The 18,663-nt window shown below is 42.1% G+C and overlaps 1 protein-coding gene across 1 annotated transcript in view; it reads left to right on the top strand.

Moving 5' to 3' along the window:
• Positions 1-18,663, top strand: part of LOC121859369 — a 532,182-nt gene that overhangs the window by 143,826 nt on the left and 369,693 nt on the right. Inside the window, exon 18 of the mRNA XM_042356146.1 lies at positions 11,840-12,032. Within this exon, the coding sequence (XP_042212080.1) occupies positions 11,840-12,032 (193 nt within the window). The remainder of the gene's footprint in view (positions 1-11,839; positions 12,033-18,663) is intronic.

The following is an 18,663-nucleotide window of genomic DNA, read 5'->3' as shown; positions in this document are numbered from 1 at the left end:
CTACCACACCTGTACAACCACTATTGCTGCCACACTGTTACTACCACACTTACTGTACAACCACTGTTACTGCCACACTGTTACTACCACACTTACTGTACAACCACTGCTACTGCCACACTGTTACTACCACACTTACTGTACAACCACTGTTATTGCCACACTGTTACTACCACACTTACTGTACAACCACTGTTACTGCCACACTGTTACTACCACACTTACTGTACAACCACTGTTACTGCCACACTGTTACTACCACACTTACTGTACAACCACTGCTACTGCCACACTGTTACTACCACACTTACTGTACAACCACTGCTACTGCCACATTGTTACTACCACACTTACTGTACAACCACTGCTACTGCCACACTGTTACTACCACACTTACTGGAGAAGCACACTGTTACTGCCACACTGTTACTACCACACTTACTGTACAACCACTGCTACTGCCACACTGTTACTACCACACTTACTGGAGAAGCACACTGTTACTGTATAGTTACACTGTTACTATCACACCATTTCTTTACAACCACACTGTGACTGGCACTGTTACTGTACAAACACACTTACTTTACAACAACACTGTTACTTCCACCGTTAATGTAGAACCACTTTGTTACTACCACACTGTTTCCCTACAACCACAGCTACTGTACAACTACACTTACTGCCACACTTTTACTTTACAACCACACTGTTACTGTACTACCACACTGTTACTGTACTACTACACTGTTACTGTACTACCACACTGTTACTGTACTACCACACTGTTACTGTACTACTACACTGTTTCTGTACTACCACACTGTTACTATACTACCACAGTGTTACTATACTACCACACTGTTACTGTACTACCACACAGTTACTGCACTAACACACTGTTACTGTACTACCACACTGTTTCTGTACTACCACACTGTTACTGTACTACCACACTGTTACTGTACTACCACACTGTTACTGTACTACCACACTGTTACTGTACTACCACACTGTTACTGTACTACCACACTGTTACTGTACTACCACACTGTTCCTGTACTACCACACTGTTACTGTACTACCACACTGTTACTGTACTACCACACTGTTACTGTACTACCACACTGTTACTGTACTACCACACTGTTACTGTACTACCACACTGTTACTGTACTACCACAGTGTTACTATACTACCACAGTGTTACTGTACTACCTGTTACTGTACTACCACACTATTACTGTACTACTACACTATTTATAGCCACTACCACACTGTTACTGTACTACCCACACTGTTACATACTACCACACTATTTACTGTACTACCCACTGTTACTGTACTACCACCTGTTACTGTACTACTACACTGTTACTGTACTACCACTGTTACTGTACACCACACTGTTACTGTACCACACTGTTTCTGTACTACACACTGTTACTACCACACTGTTACTGTACTACCACACTGTTACTGTATACTACCACACTGTTCTTGTACTACCACACAGTTACTGTACACACTGTTACTGTACTACTATTTACTGTACTACCCTGTTTCCTGTACTACCCTGTTCCTGCCACTACCACACTGTTACTGTACTACCACACATTTACACTACCACACACTGTTACTATACCACAGTGTTACTGTACTACCACACTGTTACTATGCTACAGTATTTACTGTACTACCACACTGTTCTTGTACTACTCCCATTACTATACTACCACACTGTTACTGTACTACTACACTGTTACTATACTAACACAGTGTTACTGTACTACCACACTGTTACTATACTACCACACTGTTACTATACTACCACAGTGTTACTGTACTACCACACTGTTACTATACTACCACAGTGTTACTGTACTACCACACTGTTCTTGTACTACCACACTGTTACTATACTACCACACTGTTACTGTACTACTACACTGTTACTATACTAACACAGTGTTACTGTACTACCACACTGTTACTATACTACCACACTGTTACTATACTACCACAGTGTTACTGTACTACCACACTGTTACTATACTACCACACTGTTACTGTACTACCACACTGTTACTGTACTACCACACTGTTACTGTACTACCACACTGTTACTATACTACCACAGTGTTACTGTACTACCACACTGTTACTGTACTACCACACTGTTACTGTACTATCACACTGTTACTGTACTACTACACTGTTCTTGTACTACCACACTGTTACTATACTACCACAGTGTTACTATACTACCACACTGTTACTGTACTACCACACTGTTACTGTACTACCACACTATTACTGTACTACCACACTGTTACTGTACTACCACAGTGTTACTGTACTACCACACTGTTACTATACTACCACACTGTTACTGTACTACCACACTGTTACTGTACTACCACACTGTTACTGTACTACCACACTGTTACTGTACTACCACACTGTTACTGTACTACCACACTGTTACTATACTACCACACTGTTACTGTACTACCACAGTGTTACTGTACTACCACACTGTTACTATACTACCACACTGTTACTGCACTACCACACTGTTACTGTACTACCACACTGTTACTGTACTACTACACTGTTACTGTACTACTACACTGTTACTGTACTACCACACTGTTACTGTACTACCACACTGTTACTGTACTACCACACTGTTACTGTACTACTACACTGTTACTGTACTACCACACTGTTACTGTACTACCACACTGTTGCTGTACTACCACATATTTACTGTACTACCACCTGTTACTGTACTACCACAGTGTTGCTATACTGCACCACACTGTTACTGTACTACCACACTGTTACTGTACTACTTACCACACTGTTATTTGCTGTACTTCACTACACTGTTACTGTACTACCACCACACACTGTTACTGTACTACCACACACTGTTACTGTACTACTACACCAGCAACTGTACTACCACTTTTACTTTACAACCACACTGTTACTGTACTACCACACTGTTACTGTACTACTACACTGTTACTGTACTACCACACTGTTACTGTACTACCACACTGTTACTGTACTACTACACTGTTTCTGTACTACCACACTGTTACTATACTACCACAGTGTTACTATACTACCACACTGTTACTGTACTACCACACAGTTACTGCACTAACACACTGTTACTGTACTACCACACTGTTTCTGTACTACCACACTGTTACTGTACTACCACACTGTTACTGTACTACCACACTGTTACTGTACTACCACACTGTTACTGTACTACCACACTGTTACTGTACTACCACACTGTTACTGTACTACCACACTGTAACTATACTACCACACTGTAACTGTACTACCACACTGTTACTGTACTACCACACTGTAACTGTACTACCACACTGTTACTGTACTACCACACTGTTACTTTACTACCACACTGTTACTATACTACCACACTGTTACTGTACTACCACACAGTTACTATACTACCACACTGTTACTGTACTACCACACTGTTACTGTACTACTACACTGTTACTATACTACCATACTGTTACTGTACTACCACACTGTAACTGCAACCACACTGTTACTACCACACTTTTACTGTACTACCACACTGTTACTGTACTACCACACTGTTGCTGCTACCACAGATGTTACTGTACTACCACACCGTTACTGTACTACCACACTGTTTACTGTACTACCACACTGTTATGTATTACCACACTGTTACTGCACACTACCACACTGTTACTGTACTACCCACTCTGTTACTGCACTACCACACTGTTTCTGTACTACCACACTGTAACTGCAACCACACTGTTACTACCACACTGTTTCTGTACTACCACACTGTTACTGTACTACCACACTGTTACTGTACTACCACACTGTTACTGTACTACCACTCTGTTACTGTTTTACCACACTGTTTCTGTACTACCACACTGCAACTGCAACCACACTGTTACTACCACACTGTTTCTGTACTACCACACTGTTACTGTACTACCACACTGTTACTGTACTACCACACTGTTACTGTACTCCCAATCTGTTACTGTACTACTACACTGTTTCTGTACTGCCACACTGTTACTGTACTACCACACTGTAATTGCAACCACACTGTTACTACCACACTTTTACTGTACTACCACACTGTTACTGTACTACCACACTGTTACTCTACTACCACACTGTTACTGCATAACCACACTGTGACTGTACTACCACACTGTTACTGTACTACCACACTGTAATTGCAACCACACTGTTACTACCACACTGTTACTGTACTACCACTCTGTTACTGTACTACTACACTGTTACTCTACTACCACACTGTTACTGTACTACCACTCTGTTACTGTACTACTACACTGTTACTGTACTACCACACTGTAACTGCAACCACACTGTTACTGCAACACTGTTACTGTACTACCACACTGTTACTGTACTACCACACTGTAATTGCAACCACAATGTTACTACAACACTGTTACTGTACTACCACACTGTTACTGTAATACCACACTGTTACTCTACTACCACACTGTTACTGCACAACCACACTGTGACTGTACTACCACACTGTAATTGCAACCACACTGTTACTACAACACTGTTACTGCACTACCACACTGTAATTGCAACCACACTGTTACTACCACACTGTTACTGTATTGCCACACTGTTACTGTACTGCCACACTGGTACTGTATTGCCACACCGTTACTGTATTGCCACACTGTTACTGTATTGCCACACTGTTACTGTACTGCCACACTGTTACTGTATTGCCACACCGTTACTGTATTGCCACACCGTTACTGTATTGCCACACTGTTACTGTATTGCCACACTGTTACTGTATTGCCACACTGTTATTGCCTGTTAGTTAAGTTTATAATCTTACGTAGTCCCAATAAGAACTCCTGTATCTCTTGCTGGACGTTACAGTGAAGGATTGTATCTTTATCACCCAGCCACTGTTGAACAACTTCATTTCACTACTGTAAAGGAAATAATATAATTGTCTTTCATGTTTCCTCTTTAATACAGTGACCATGTATGAATTGTTCCTGAATATTTTCCTATGAGGGACGACAGGTGTTACACAGCATAAACCTCACACTTGGCTGCTCGACTCTGTTAGCCAAAGGGTGAAACTAATATAGGAAGCAGTTAGGTGAGCGGATGACACTTACTGTGAATGTCTAAAAGTTGTGTTGTGGAAAATAATACCTGGTGAACGGTGGTTAATGACCCCGCTGGCCCAGGTGAAGCTCCCCACACAAAAAACTGCAACAAAGAAACACAAACACATTACAGTAACTGACACATTCTCCTTCTGAAGCGGTCAACACTTACTGTAACTGTCTTTTATGAGCTGTAAACATATACATAGACGGTGTGTTGAGAAGTTTGAGAACACATGGTGTGTCGTGGTAGTGTTGACACTTTGGTACACAAGGAGGGGGTAACACAAGGTGTGTGTCGTGGTAGTGATGACACTTTGGTACACAAGGAGGGAGTAACACAAGGTGTGTGTCGTGGTAGTGTTAACACTTGGGTACACAGGGAGGGAAGGAACAAACAAACCACGTAGTTGTGTGGTGTCAACAACATATTATCGCGCAACAAAATTATTTTTTACCGTGTCACTGAACTGTTATCAGGTGATGCACGAGGCAGTAATGTTCTTATTGATGTAAATATTTTCAACCCTTACAATCAGAAACGTCTGCTTGCCTATAAATCATTATTTAATAACATACTGTATTATTATCATTACATCGCAGTGGGTGACCTTAGATGGCGGTGTAGACAGTTGTGGTACTTTGGGTCAGCTGAGGACACGGGGAGGAGAATGTCTGGCTTCATTTATATTAGTTTATTTTAGTGAGAGAGAGAGAGAGAGAGAGAGAGAGAGAGAGAGAGAGAGAGAGAGAGAATTTTTCTGGAGTAAGATGACAACAACAGTGAATCTAGACAGCGGTGGTGTGTTAGCGGCATAGGAGGAGGGCGGGGAACAGCGGGGCGGCGCGGGGCACCTACAGGTAGCTCATTATACCGCCCGACGCTCCTCACTTGAGAGGAATGAGAAAGCTGTATTCGGGGGCTGCTGTGAGTCGTGGTGACCTGAGGCCGATCACGAGCGTCATTACTGCCATCACACTACTACTACTACTACTTTGCTGTCACTCGGAATCGAGTATGACGATCATCCAGCTATGAGACAATAATATGAGGTGTTAGTTGATGTCACCTTCGTTGGTGAGTTTTGAGGTGACTATAGAGGCCCAATGCGGGATCGGTAGGGTCGTCCACAGATGTTGCATGTGTGGAGGGCTACAACTAGTGCGGGAAGGGTGGCGGCAGAGTCTTTCCTGTGTTGGAACTCGTCTGCCTTGGTATACCGTACAGTCGGGCTAACTTAAAAGTATTGATACTTTCTTGTGTGGTGCTCCTCCAAGCGTTACGTTTGCAATTTCTTAGGTGACTGTAAAGTAGCTGCTTTGGCAGTCTACTGTTGTCCATGCGGGTAACATGGCCAGACCAACGTAGTTGTTCATGGATAATGGTAGCCTCGATGCTCCTACAATTGGTGTCAGCAAGAATACTGACATTTGTTCTCTTGTCTTCCTAGCAAACTCGGATGATGGAACGTAGACTACATTGGTGAATGTTTTCACTTGCATTGAGGTGCCTCCCGTATGTGGGCCATGTCTCGCTGCCATATAGCATGGTGGGGAAGACCACTGCTTGATATATGTGCAACTTTGTAGATAATTTCAGCTCCCTACAGCTGAAGACATGGATACGGAGTCTGCCAAAGGCTTGAGACGCACATCTGATCAGATGTTGAATTTCTTCATCAATGTACGTGGTCGTGGTCAGGTGGGAGCCGAGATACCGAAATTGGGTAACATTAGAGAGGGTAGTACCGTTAAGCAGGATGGATGGTGGAGGTGTGGCTGAATCAGAGATAGGCTGAAAGAGAATTTGAGTCTTACATGCATTCACCTCAAAGCTGGAGTGTGCATAATCATCTGTGTAGGTATTCAGGATTTCCTGTATGTCGTGTTCAGTATGAGCGACAGGGGTGAGGTCGTCTGCATACTGAACCACAGTAATGGAAACGATCGACACTTCTGTTCCTTCATCCGGAACTGGATGTCCACCCCGCCGGCTAAATTGGCACTGGCACGAGTAGGAAGGCAGCCAAGAAAATGGAAAAAAGAGTTGGTGTCAGAACACATACTTGTTTTACCCCTCTTTGGATAGGGAAGAACTCAGACTGGGTGCCATTGTGCAGGACACTGCCGTTCATGCCATCATGGAGTTGCCTCACAATGGCAATGATTTTTGGTGGGCAGCCAAAACAGCTGAGGGTCCGCCAGAGGGCTTCCCTGTTGACCGAGTCGAGGGCCTTTGTTAGGTCGATGAAGGCCTTTTACACGCCACAACGCTGTTTTCTGCACTTTTCCTGTATCTGGCGGGCAGCAAAGATCATGTCAGTGGTGCCACGTGATGGTCAAAGGCCACATTGAGATTCTGGGAGGAAGTTTTTTGCCTCAGGAAGAAGTCTGTTTAGGAGGACTCGGACAATAATCTTGCCAGCTATGGACAGCAGCGAGATCCCACGGTAGTTGTCACAGTCTGACCGGTCTCCCTTGTTCTTATGAATATTGATGATGGAGGCTGGTAGGCAGAGGTCCTCCTGCTTTATACACCTCGGCTTGGATTCCATCAGGCCCTGAGACTTTGTTATTTTTCATCTGTTTGATGGCAGTAGCTACCTCATCCAGGGATGGAGGATATCTGAGGTGGGTCAGCTCTGCATGCTGAGGGACCTGCTGGGTAGTCAGGACATCCACATCAGTGTTTCGGTTGAGCAGTGAAAGGTAGTGCTCTTTCCAGTGCAAAAGAATACCTTCTTTGTCTTTAATTAGGGCGTTACCGTTGGATGAGCGGAGGGGGGCTGTGCCATGAGTGATTGGCCCATAAAATTCGCGCATCTTGTGTTGATCTGCAAGTTTTTGCATTTCACATGCTTTATTTTTAGACCATTCATTCTTTAGATTGCGAAGTTCCCGCTGTGCCGGCGCTTTCTTCTTGCAGCTTTAATTCGAGACTGAGTTCTGTCAGTCAGTTAAAGCAGCACGTTTATCATCGATGAGTACATTGATTTCCGGGTAATTTTCATCAAACCAGTCCTGGTGTATCCTTTCTATCTGGCTAAGGGTCTCTCTGAAGGTTTTTGTCATGACAGTGTCGAGAATATCCCATTCGGCACTGGGATTTGGATTGTTTGTTATCGGGTTGTTTATAAGCCCATGTTTGAGCTGCTCTCTGAAAGCATGTGCTACCACTGGATCTTCCAGACTCTTCGTGTTAAAACCTCTTCTGGAGGCTTATTGCCTTTGCCGTTTTGGGGCGACGTGAAGTGAGAGCTTGGCCTGAGCCACGCATAGCTCGGGTGATGAGGACATCTCGTCGATCTCTTTCTCTGACAATAATGTAGTCAATGAGCTGCCAGTGTTTGGATCACTGGTGTTGTCACGAACCCTTGAACTTGTCGACCTGCCTAAACATGTTGGGTGAGCAGAATGGCTCCTCGAAAAGGCTGCTCAGTCGCACAGACAGGACCGGAATGCGCTGCTGCCTAGTTCCCAGTGCATGAACGACCATCTTATCGATGCCGCCCATGTGCAGAGTTGTGACTACAGACTCCCGGTAGTCATCTCTGCCTGTCCTCGGCGCCACTCTTCCGTCGCCGTAGGACTTTTAGGGGTATAGGGGTTTTGATGGTGGTGAGAAGTATAATAAGCTGGATGATGGCTGCGCGTGAATTGATTTGTGTGGTGAGGCAGGAGCACAGGCTGCAACCACACATCTTGGCTCTCCCTTTTCCTGATCCAGTAGTGCAAGCAGTTGCAACGACTGGGGAGAGGGAGAGTTGCAATGGACTGCCGATAGTCCAGTTTGTTGGGTTTCGCTTTAGTAGCCCGTCCATCTTGCAATGCCTTCATCCGCCGGTGTAGTCATTGGGTTCCCATGTTGGGCACCTATTCCGCCTATACCGCCGTTGTGGTCTTACTGGAGCTCCGTAAGCATGTCTGCATGTTGCGGGGCTCAACTGCAGATTTTACGTTTTGGGTTTACTCCATATTCTTGTACTTACCAAGGTTAATCTGCAAGACAGCGGGGCCGTGGTTGGTAGACACCAAGAAGTGTCCACATGCCAGTGGGCCTATGCACCGTCCCTCTGGGGCCCACTGCTGCTCCGAGATCCCTTGCTGGTCTAGCCTGGGCTCACTAGGCACCCAGTTACCGTGTGTTGTCACGACGAGGCACAGCAGGTGTCTTGATGGTGAAGAGGCTGTGTACTGGCAGGGGTACGCTACACTACGGCACACTACACTATGGTACACTATACTGAACTACACTATGGTACACAAAACTACACTCCAATACACTACACTATGGTACACTATGCTACACTACACTGCAGTACACTAGACTACACTATGGTACATTACACTGGTGTCAGGAGCAGATCCAGGGGGGCCCTGGGGTCCGGAACTCCCTTTTTATTAGAAAACTCCAATACTTTTTCTTTAATGCAGTATTGTACTCGGGCGTTTTTGTACAGTAAAAAGCAATTACTATTGACCTTATATTATCTCCTAATATCAATTGCACATGGCCTTAAATTCCCTCGAATTCGAGGATGGCCAAGCCTAGGGCCACCTAGGTGTGAATTTGTTTAAGGTATAGAATCTGTCGCCAACATCACACTCTAAGTTAACGAGTTGCATGACCCAGTGTACAGGAACAATCCGAGAAGACCGGACCACTCGCCAACTGCACTGGCTATCCATTAACCCGGAACACGATTCGCAAATCGATTAACATCCAGGTCCTCAATTACTGCTGAGTAGACAGAGGTAAATGGCGAAAAGAAACTTGCCCATAGTTTCAACCTGCCCGGGGATTGAACCTGGGTTTACTCGCTTGCGAGGCGAGCATGGTGACCATTACACTACTACACAACACTGTAATATACTACGCTTCACCACACTATGCTACACCACACTATGGTACACTACACTGTGGTACACTACATTAAAGAATCAACCATCACCACACAGATCACCTCTACAGTAATACCAATGCAGAGTACTCGCTTCTTGGGATGATTTTCACCTCAATATTTCTATGGTGAAGTGTTTTAGTACTGTATATATTGTCTGTTTTCGTGGCAGTGAGAGAGAGAGAGAGAGAGAGGTGTGAGGGGGTCACTGAGAGGCTGAGGATCACTAGGTTGTGGCATTCTTTCCTGTTGGTCTTTAAGTCTTCTCCACCTCCATCCTTTCTCTCACTCAACCAAAACGTTCCTGGAATACGTACACACTTATGAAATACGAACACTCCTGGAACATATATATAGTACATACTCATGGAAGTTGTACACGCTCCTCTAGCATGTACAGTACACACTCATGGAACACGTAGACAAGAAAGGCGAGCAATACAACACTCATTACGTCCTCAGCCCAGGGATGAAGCATTATACATAGTACAGTATATCAAAATTACTATTAATATTTTATGCATTAAATAATTTATTAAGTAGTTCTCTCTTTATTTATCATTTTTGCATTCTGAATGTAAGTGAGCATAAGGTCTCCTATTTGTGGAAAGTGAATATAGTATTACGTTTGGGCCATGGTCGTTTGGTTTGGGCCAAGGTGTTTAGGAGCGTAACTTGATCAATTCAGATCAAATACGAGTATAAGGAAATATTTTTTCACACAGAGGGTGGTAGACTTATGGGACATTCTACCAGCCCAAGCAGTGAAATTAAGGACAGTACAGTACTGGGCTTCAAAATAGCCCTTGACAAAATTTTTAAGAACAATGGAGGGACCTTACACAGGCCACTGGCCTCTTTCCCTCGTCATGCCCACCTCTAGTGGGTGGCCATTAGGTAAATAAGGTAAAACCTAACCGTGGCTCAAACTTCCACTCACCTTGGCCAGCTGTTATGTGGGTGGTTTGCTGTCTTTGGGGGGAGTATGAAAATAACTCACTGAATTCCAGGTTATACCCATATACTGTATGTAATAATATATGTTAACAGTATTCTGTTGTGTTGTAAGCTTAGACCGTGTTCGTTTGGCTAAATTTTCACTTGTTGCCTTTAAACGAAATTGAAGTTTAAACTATGCCTTTCCAATGGTTTTTGATGTGTTATGATCGAATTTGACCTTCATTTCTTGCGCAAATTAATAGTTTCTGAGATAAACCCCTTCCCATCTCGGAATCTAGAGATTTCCTATAAAAATCAGGGTAAAAAGTGTTTAAAGCACATCAATACCCATCGGAAAACAGTTTTGAGCCTAACCTAACCTAACTTAACTGGGGTGCTCCACAGTCGTTCGTTGTCACGAGTTTGCTCGCTACATCATTCATGTTCTGGGTGAGTACCGCCACGTTTGACCGCACATAATAAAATGTTAAATATCTCGCTCATACGTAATTTGCACCAAAAATGCCATTGAAGAAATGTGTCTTAGAATTGTCAAAATTACTGATTACAATTATAAAATTTCTGAGATTTGTTTAGTGGCAAGTGAATTAAACTCATCGTTTGACATAAAATGCATTACTGTGATCATGATGGGCGGTGAGAAGTGGGTTAGCATTCTTTAGCCTTAGATATCAGCATAATACTTCTGCTATTGATTATAGGCTAATCTTCCTTCCTCTAAGCGTGCATTAACATCCTCTCTACTCCATACAGAGCATGAACTTCCCTGCCTCGGTGGTGAGTCAGTTCCCGTCATGCACCAAGTCTGTGACGGTAAGACTGGATGGCACCGTGATACGTCTCAAGCAGGACAGGGAAGTGACTATCAACGGAGTAGAACTTAAGGAACTTCCTGCCTGGGTTAATGGTGCTTTCATCAAGGCTGCTTCAAGTCTCTTCATCATGGGTAATTTAACATTACTTTTCCAGTATTATTGTTAATCAAGTATTACTTTACACATCATATTCACAGGAAGAAACCACTTCAGGGAATTTTCTATAGAAGGAAACTTATTTTGTTACCTTATTCTCATAGATTCTCACAGATGATATTCTGGAAGTGGTTTAATTAGTCTGTCTCCAGTTCCTAAATTTTATGATCACTTTGGGTTTGGCTGCGGCGGTGAAAGGTTGATTTACACTGTCCATCATATCTCCATTCCATAGTGGACATCAACGCTCTGTAAAAATATCTTCCATGTAATTAAATGGAGGTGCCTACACTATCCGCATCGTCAACGTCACGTGACAGTACGTCTCCGTCCTGTCCCATCTCGGTTTCTCTGGAAGAATAGTGTGACGTGACGGAACGCTCTTGGTGGCAGTTGAGAGCGGGAGGAAGGCAGCGACTCTCAACACACTCAGTATATTCAGCGTATTGTTACGACCCTCTTTTTGCCACTTACCAGCTTCCACCACTGATTACTGTCGGCCGGGTTGTGTATACAGAAGCAGTAGATATCTCACAAGTGTCGTCAAATTACCACTGGTTGTTCCGCCACTCTCCGGTAATTTCGCGATGATCGGTATCAGTGTTGTTACAACCTTCACACCCTCTACCAGGACCCACTAGAGGATGTATAGTCAGCCCATAGGCCCATTATATCGGAGGAGACTCTGAAATAACAGCTTCTGTTAACAGAGAAGGTAAATATTAAACACAGACCTTTACCTTATTTCTGGCTAACAACCTCCTGACAGCTGACAGGTGTTTATTTCAACACCACTGTTCCCATTAAAACTGGTTTAATCAAAACACAGCTTTAAAATTACAACAAAATATAATAAATGTGTGCTCTCCGTCCAGGTGCATACAAAAGGCCACAAATCAATTCACTCAGAACAATGTTATCTCCACCAAATACAATGTTCTCTCACTACTACAATACTCTTTAGACTATAATGAACACATCACACTTTAGTTAACACCATAATTATCCATGATTACCCAGATAATAATAGATTAATATGCACCACACAAGCTTGACCCTCCTATCCTCCTCAACCTAGCTACCGAGAGTGCCGCCAAAACCAAAACAATGTTCCAATAGTTTCTTGTTTCATCAACATATAATTTCTAATTATTTTTTTACTTCACACCTAATTACACGTCTCTTGGCCACAAAACAAATCTATCGTCAGCCAACACATCCTCGGGGTCAAGGTAAACAGCCAGGGAGCCAGCGACCTGCACGTCCGTTGCCAGAGTGCGGCCGTTTATTCCTCAATTCTATGACGTCATTTTTCTTCACGTTTTCTTTGGGTATTAATAGACATTAAGGAGTATGAATTTTAGGTATAACTATGGTAATGTCTTGGAAAAATATAAATATGCACATACAAAACCCTACATTCGTATAATATTATAACATAACATGGGAAAATTAAACACTAATTGAACAAAAATTATTAAACGGAAGTTAGTATCTTCTGATTTGGTGTAAAATTTATACATCCACCCTGGAATTTCACAGCCTCAGACAAGGGAGTTTGCAGAGCGTTTCTGGATTTTGTTTTCATTAAATTAAATTTAGAAAATAGTCTCTCTGCATCTGCATTGGATGTTGGAAGAGACAATACCTGCAAAGCAAATGTACAAAGGTCCTTAAATTGGGAAACACCTACACCGTCCTTAAGTTCCCTTAGTTTTGTAAAATCGTCCACTATGTCACTGCTGTCCTTAATCTCGGGTGGTATAGCAATCACATCTAAGTCTCTCCATTGATCATCTAAAATTTGTATACTGTTACTGTATATGCGGGGCACCGCCTTCACAAAGTCGTATAATGATGGCATCTCTTTCCTAGATTTAGTATCAAATACTCTATTTGATGACAAAAATGAACACATCCATGAAAAACTTACTGCCAAACTCAAATCTTTCACATAATTGCACACAAAGGTTTATCATGAAGATACAACATCTGAATTGTACATCCTTGACCATATTAGGGAGTTCTCTACAGGATATTGTTCACTTTGCAGTAGGCCATGTATTGTTGCTCCCAAGTATATTTGGCTTATTGGGAAATGATTTTCTTCATTTCTGGGATCAACTGCATCAAAGTTACCCTTTTAAAAAACTTCATGACTACAAAAATATCCCAAAAGATTCCTGTAAAGCTGACATATACTATCGTGTAACAAATGTATAGTTGGTGACTCTCTCTGAAACAGTAGAATTAACTGGTTACATTTGGGCAATATGAAATTAAGAAATGTGTAGTACAATAAAAGTGAAGAGTCCCTAGGACTCTCTGCTATTTGTTGTACGGCCACCAATCTTTCCTCTGATTTTTTTAAAGTAGAAAACATTTTTTAGGTGCTGCCACTGCTCTAATACTCTTTCAACTGCTTGGTGGAATGATAACCAGCGGGTCTGATTAATTTGCAGAACTTTGTGTGGTTTGACAGTACAGAATGATTGAAATTCCTTAAATTCATGTCGTTTACCACTATGGGAAAAATAGGCATATATAAGTCTTATCTTGTCTTCTCAACGCCGTGGTAGCGTCTTTGCAGCCTCCGAAGCGTATAAGTCAATAGAATGACATACATTTCAATATGGTTATACCAGGAATAGACATACGTAGTCTGCTGCTTACAGAATTGTGTTCCCCCATAATCTTACTTGCGCCATCAGCAGCAAAGCCAATCAGGTTCCCATGTGGAATTCGGTGTGTTTCTAATGTTTTCATAATTAAATTATACAAATTTTTCCCTGTTGACCCTGTAGATGATCCATTACCATATACATTGATCATCTCTAATAAACCAGATTTAATGCTGTTTGTGGTTGAATCCCAAAATCTTACAAGAACAGAGGATGCTTTCATCGTACTAATGTCTGTTGTTTCGTCAACAGTAATGGAAAATTTATTTTCTCTAAGCTTATCTACTAAATCCTCGGTGACACACCGTCCTAATGTCCTCACAACCTCTGTGCATTTTGTTCTTTTCATGTTCATGCCTTGAGCAATTACAGAATCTGGAAACATCCTCTTCGTGAGGTCTACTAAATGATCTGCAGTGGTAAATGGCAAGTTGTGCTCGGCTATAAAGCAAGCAAAAAGAATTGTTGCTACGGCTACTCCATTTGCTACATAGTTCTTATGGTGGACCGGGATCCTCTCCTGCTGGACCTCCTGTTGTTCCGTGGCCTCATAAACTGCAGGCATCTTTGTTGTTTTGTGACGTTTGATGGCTGTCAACTCCGCACTCACTTCCCTCTTGCATATTTTGCAAAAGGCCCTAGATGGATTGTCCTCAACACGGGACAACCAGGGCTGGAAATCTTCATTGTTCAGCCATGCATCTCTGAAGCTCCGCTTCGCAGCCATCACCACCTGCAATAGGAGATTTGATCAACTTTGGTGTAGTTTCCCCTGCAAACCCAAGAATAACTAAATCAGTGAATAATTGCCATGATCGTTCTAAGCTACTTGCATAGTCCTTTATAAGTGCACAGGAAAATAATGTATATTCGGCCCTTTGGATTAATACAAGCAGCAAATGAACAGGGTGTAAAGATTTCATTCATCTAATCATTTCTGTTGATACACTGATAAAAGAAAACGGTTTAGGTATAAGTAATTGCTACATAGGTAGTTACCAGTGATGAAAGCTGTGATTAATTAAATGCCAATTACATAAATAAATATATCCTTACCGGCTTGTAGATAGAGTTCTGTGAGTACGTCCAGCTGATGATACTTGGCTGATGATGAGAGCTCTTACCATATCCACGGACGAGAACAAACAAGAGTCATTTATGACCCACAATCCATTTATACTATACATTATCTGTTGCTATATACTAAATGAATTGATAAAAAGTCATATATATTACTGGAGAAAAAATTATTAAGTCCTTTACATTTTATATGGATTTCTAGAACAATAAGGAATATATTCCTCATAGCGTCACGTCGACGTAGAATGTGGACGGCCTCTCCTCATGACGTCACCAACTGTCATGTTAGCAGACGATATTTCTCAAAACGGTAGCACTCCTCTGCAGGGAAGGTGGTGACGTCATTGCAAATGGCGGCCCTTTTTTCAGGAGAAATAAACTTATATCGACTATTACCTTCTATTACAAATTATATATATACAGTATCACTCTACGAACGTGGCAGAGTGTATTTCTTGTGTATACCCAGAACCGACAACTCGTCCATTGCCGCCGCTCAACAATGAAGGCCTGAGTGCCAATGCGCTTTGTTACTGAGACCCAACATGACACGACCCACTCATCATTCAGAACATTTAAGGTCCATGATGGAACAGAGATGTGATGGTAAATGTGAATCAACCTTAATCGGTTGCACTTTTTACGAGCTTGTGACTTAATTTCTGTTCTTGTGTGCTCTATGTTTATTCAGATTTGTTCAGACTTTTCTACAGACTCTGAGTGTAAGAGATTCATATAAGTGTTCCAATTATCAACTAGTCAACTACATAAAGAGTATTTTCTGGTGTTGAGCCTTTTGTTCTTTTCTAAAAATCATCTTTGAATCCCCTCAAGATATTATTTCCTCATTCAGATGGATCATGCCTTCACAGGCATCTGAATTGTATTTCAAGTTTCAGTATGACTTGATGTTTTTTGGCACTGTACACTCGGTAAAAAAAATTACCGTACGGGTCGTCAATGATTTTCCAACTGAACATTCCCGTTGTCTCGCGAGGGTTGGTAGGCCTGAATGTGAGACATTTAATACTTAATTTGGAAGATCAAAATAAGCTCTTTCATTGACAATATTCAATTACGTTGTTACAATATGACTGGAGAATGTCAGTATATGTAGATAAGTTAAACTGTATGTTATATTAAATGTTCTACACACCGTGGACTACAGTAACCGTGGAAGTGGATGAGTTGCCATATCGGAATGCATTATATGTTTGACAAATTATTTTGTAACCGAATTTAGAATCTGTATTTGTATTGTTACTTCACTTTGGGCTAATGCCACATTATGTCATTCTTTATTCGTATTGGAAAATATACCATGCTGTTCTGAAACGTCTGAATAGCTCCACAGTTTTGCATGCCGTCATAATGGAACCCGGCCCAACGACGTTTTACCATACGGTCGATAATTCCGGAAAGTCTAGTACCTGTACTGGGTTTCATTTCAGAGTGCCGATCATTTGTTTCGAGCACGTGTGGCCGATCCCATACACGCTCAGGGCTACCAATGCCAGGAATGCCCCAGGGGCCTTTTTGAAACACTTCGTTTGTAGTGTCAGTTTTTTTTTTGCGCAGGGATTATAACGGTAGTTTTTTTTTTTCCCTATACAACTTGAACATTTAATACAGGTATAATATTTTCTATTGGTTGACCATATTTAGAATATTAAGCCAAACTCAAACTTGAATTAATTATGACCAACATAGTTGAAGGTAGCATTAGTCACCAGCACTGTGATCTCTGTTGACAAGATCCCTGTGATGTTGGAGAGATAGTGAATGATAAAACTGTTTTCTCAATCTTGCCAGTTTTGGGTGAATGTATTGCGGAATACCCGAGCATACCTTACGCTCTCTGTGAAACTTTTGAAAAGTTGGCGGGACTGGAGAAGACTGATCCTGAGTTTCCTGGTTTATAATGTAATTACAGTGCAGTACACTATACTGAGAAATGTGGTACAGTAGTTTACTGTGAAAGACTGTCCAGTATATCACTTACCACATTAACGACTTTGGGATTCAGTATTTCAAACCATGATATGATTCATGTTCCATATACAGTAGAGAAAGATTCTTGACTCAAATGAATCATGCTACCCAGTCAGACATACCAACTGTTGATATGAAGTTAAGGTAAATCATTGATTATATTTTACCACCTTTAAAAAATCATCAGACAAAGCTGGTAATATAGTTTTGGAGCTCACTGTACATACAGCCACCCTATACACAAAATGTGCCTCCAGGAATACAAGGAGACCGTTACACATGAACCATACTGTGGTCGACAAAGTTAAAAAGAAAACTCAGAAATTCGAGATGCAGGTTAGGACAAATGATGAACTGGACAGGAGGATGTATGCCAGGTCCAGGAACCAAGCAAAGTCAAAGTGTAGAAGGGCTGAAAAACAGTTCTGGAGGCGGATTGCGAATGAGGTCAGGTTAAAACTAAAGGTGTTTTTCCGCAACGTAAAGTCGAAATTAAAAATGCGAGTAGGCGTATTGGACCGGAGGCTTGAAGATGGTAGTTAAGCAGATTTTGACCAGGTTAAGGCAAAGGCGCTGAACAGATTCTTTTCCTCGGTGTTCACAAAAGAGGATGCGAACAATCTTCCTACGTTTAAGGACAAACGGTCTGACACACTGCTGACCCACATTGTGTTCTTAGAAGAGGGTATAAGAAATTAATTTTCAAAGCTAAAGGTTCATAAGAGTCCCGGCCCTGATATGGTGCATCCCAGAGTGCTAGGAGAGTTGTGCAACGAGCTTGCTGAGCCCCTGAAGATCCTATTCGGTAAATGCCTGGATGCCTGGATGCCTGGATGAGCAAAATGTTCCCAGT

The sequence above is a fragment of the Homarus americanus genome, unplaced genomic scaffold, assembly GCF_018991925.1.
Source record: "Homarus americanus isolate GMGI-L3 unplaced genomic scaffold, GMGI_Hamer_2.0 scaffold7626, whole genome shotgun sequence".
In the NCBI taxonomy this organism is placed as follows: Eukaryota; Metazoa; Arthropoda; class Malacostraca; order Decapoda; family Nephropidae; genus Homarus; species Homarus americanus.
The sequence above is the reverse complement of the archived record's forward strand: the minus strand, read 5'-3'. Positions and strand labels throughout refer to the sequence as shown.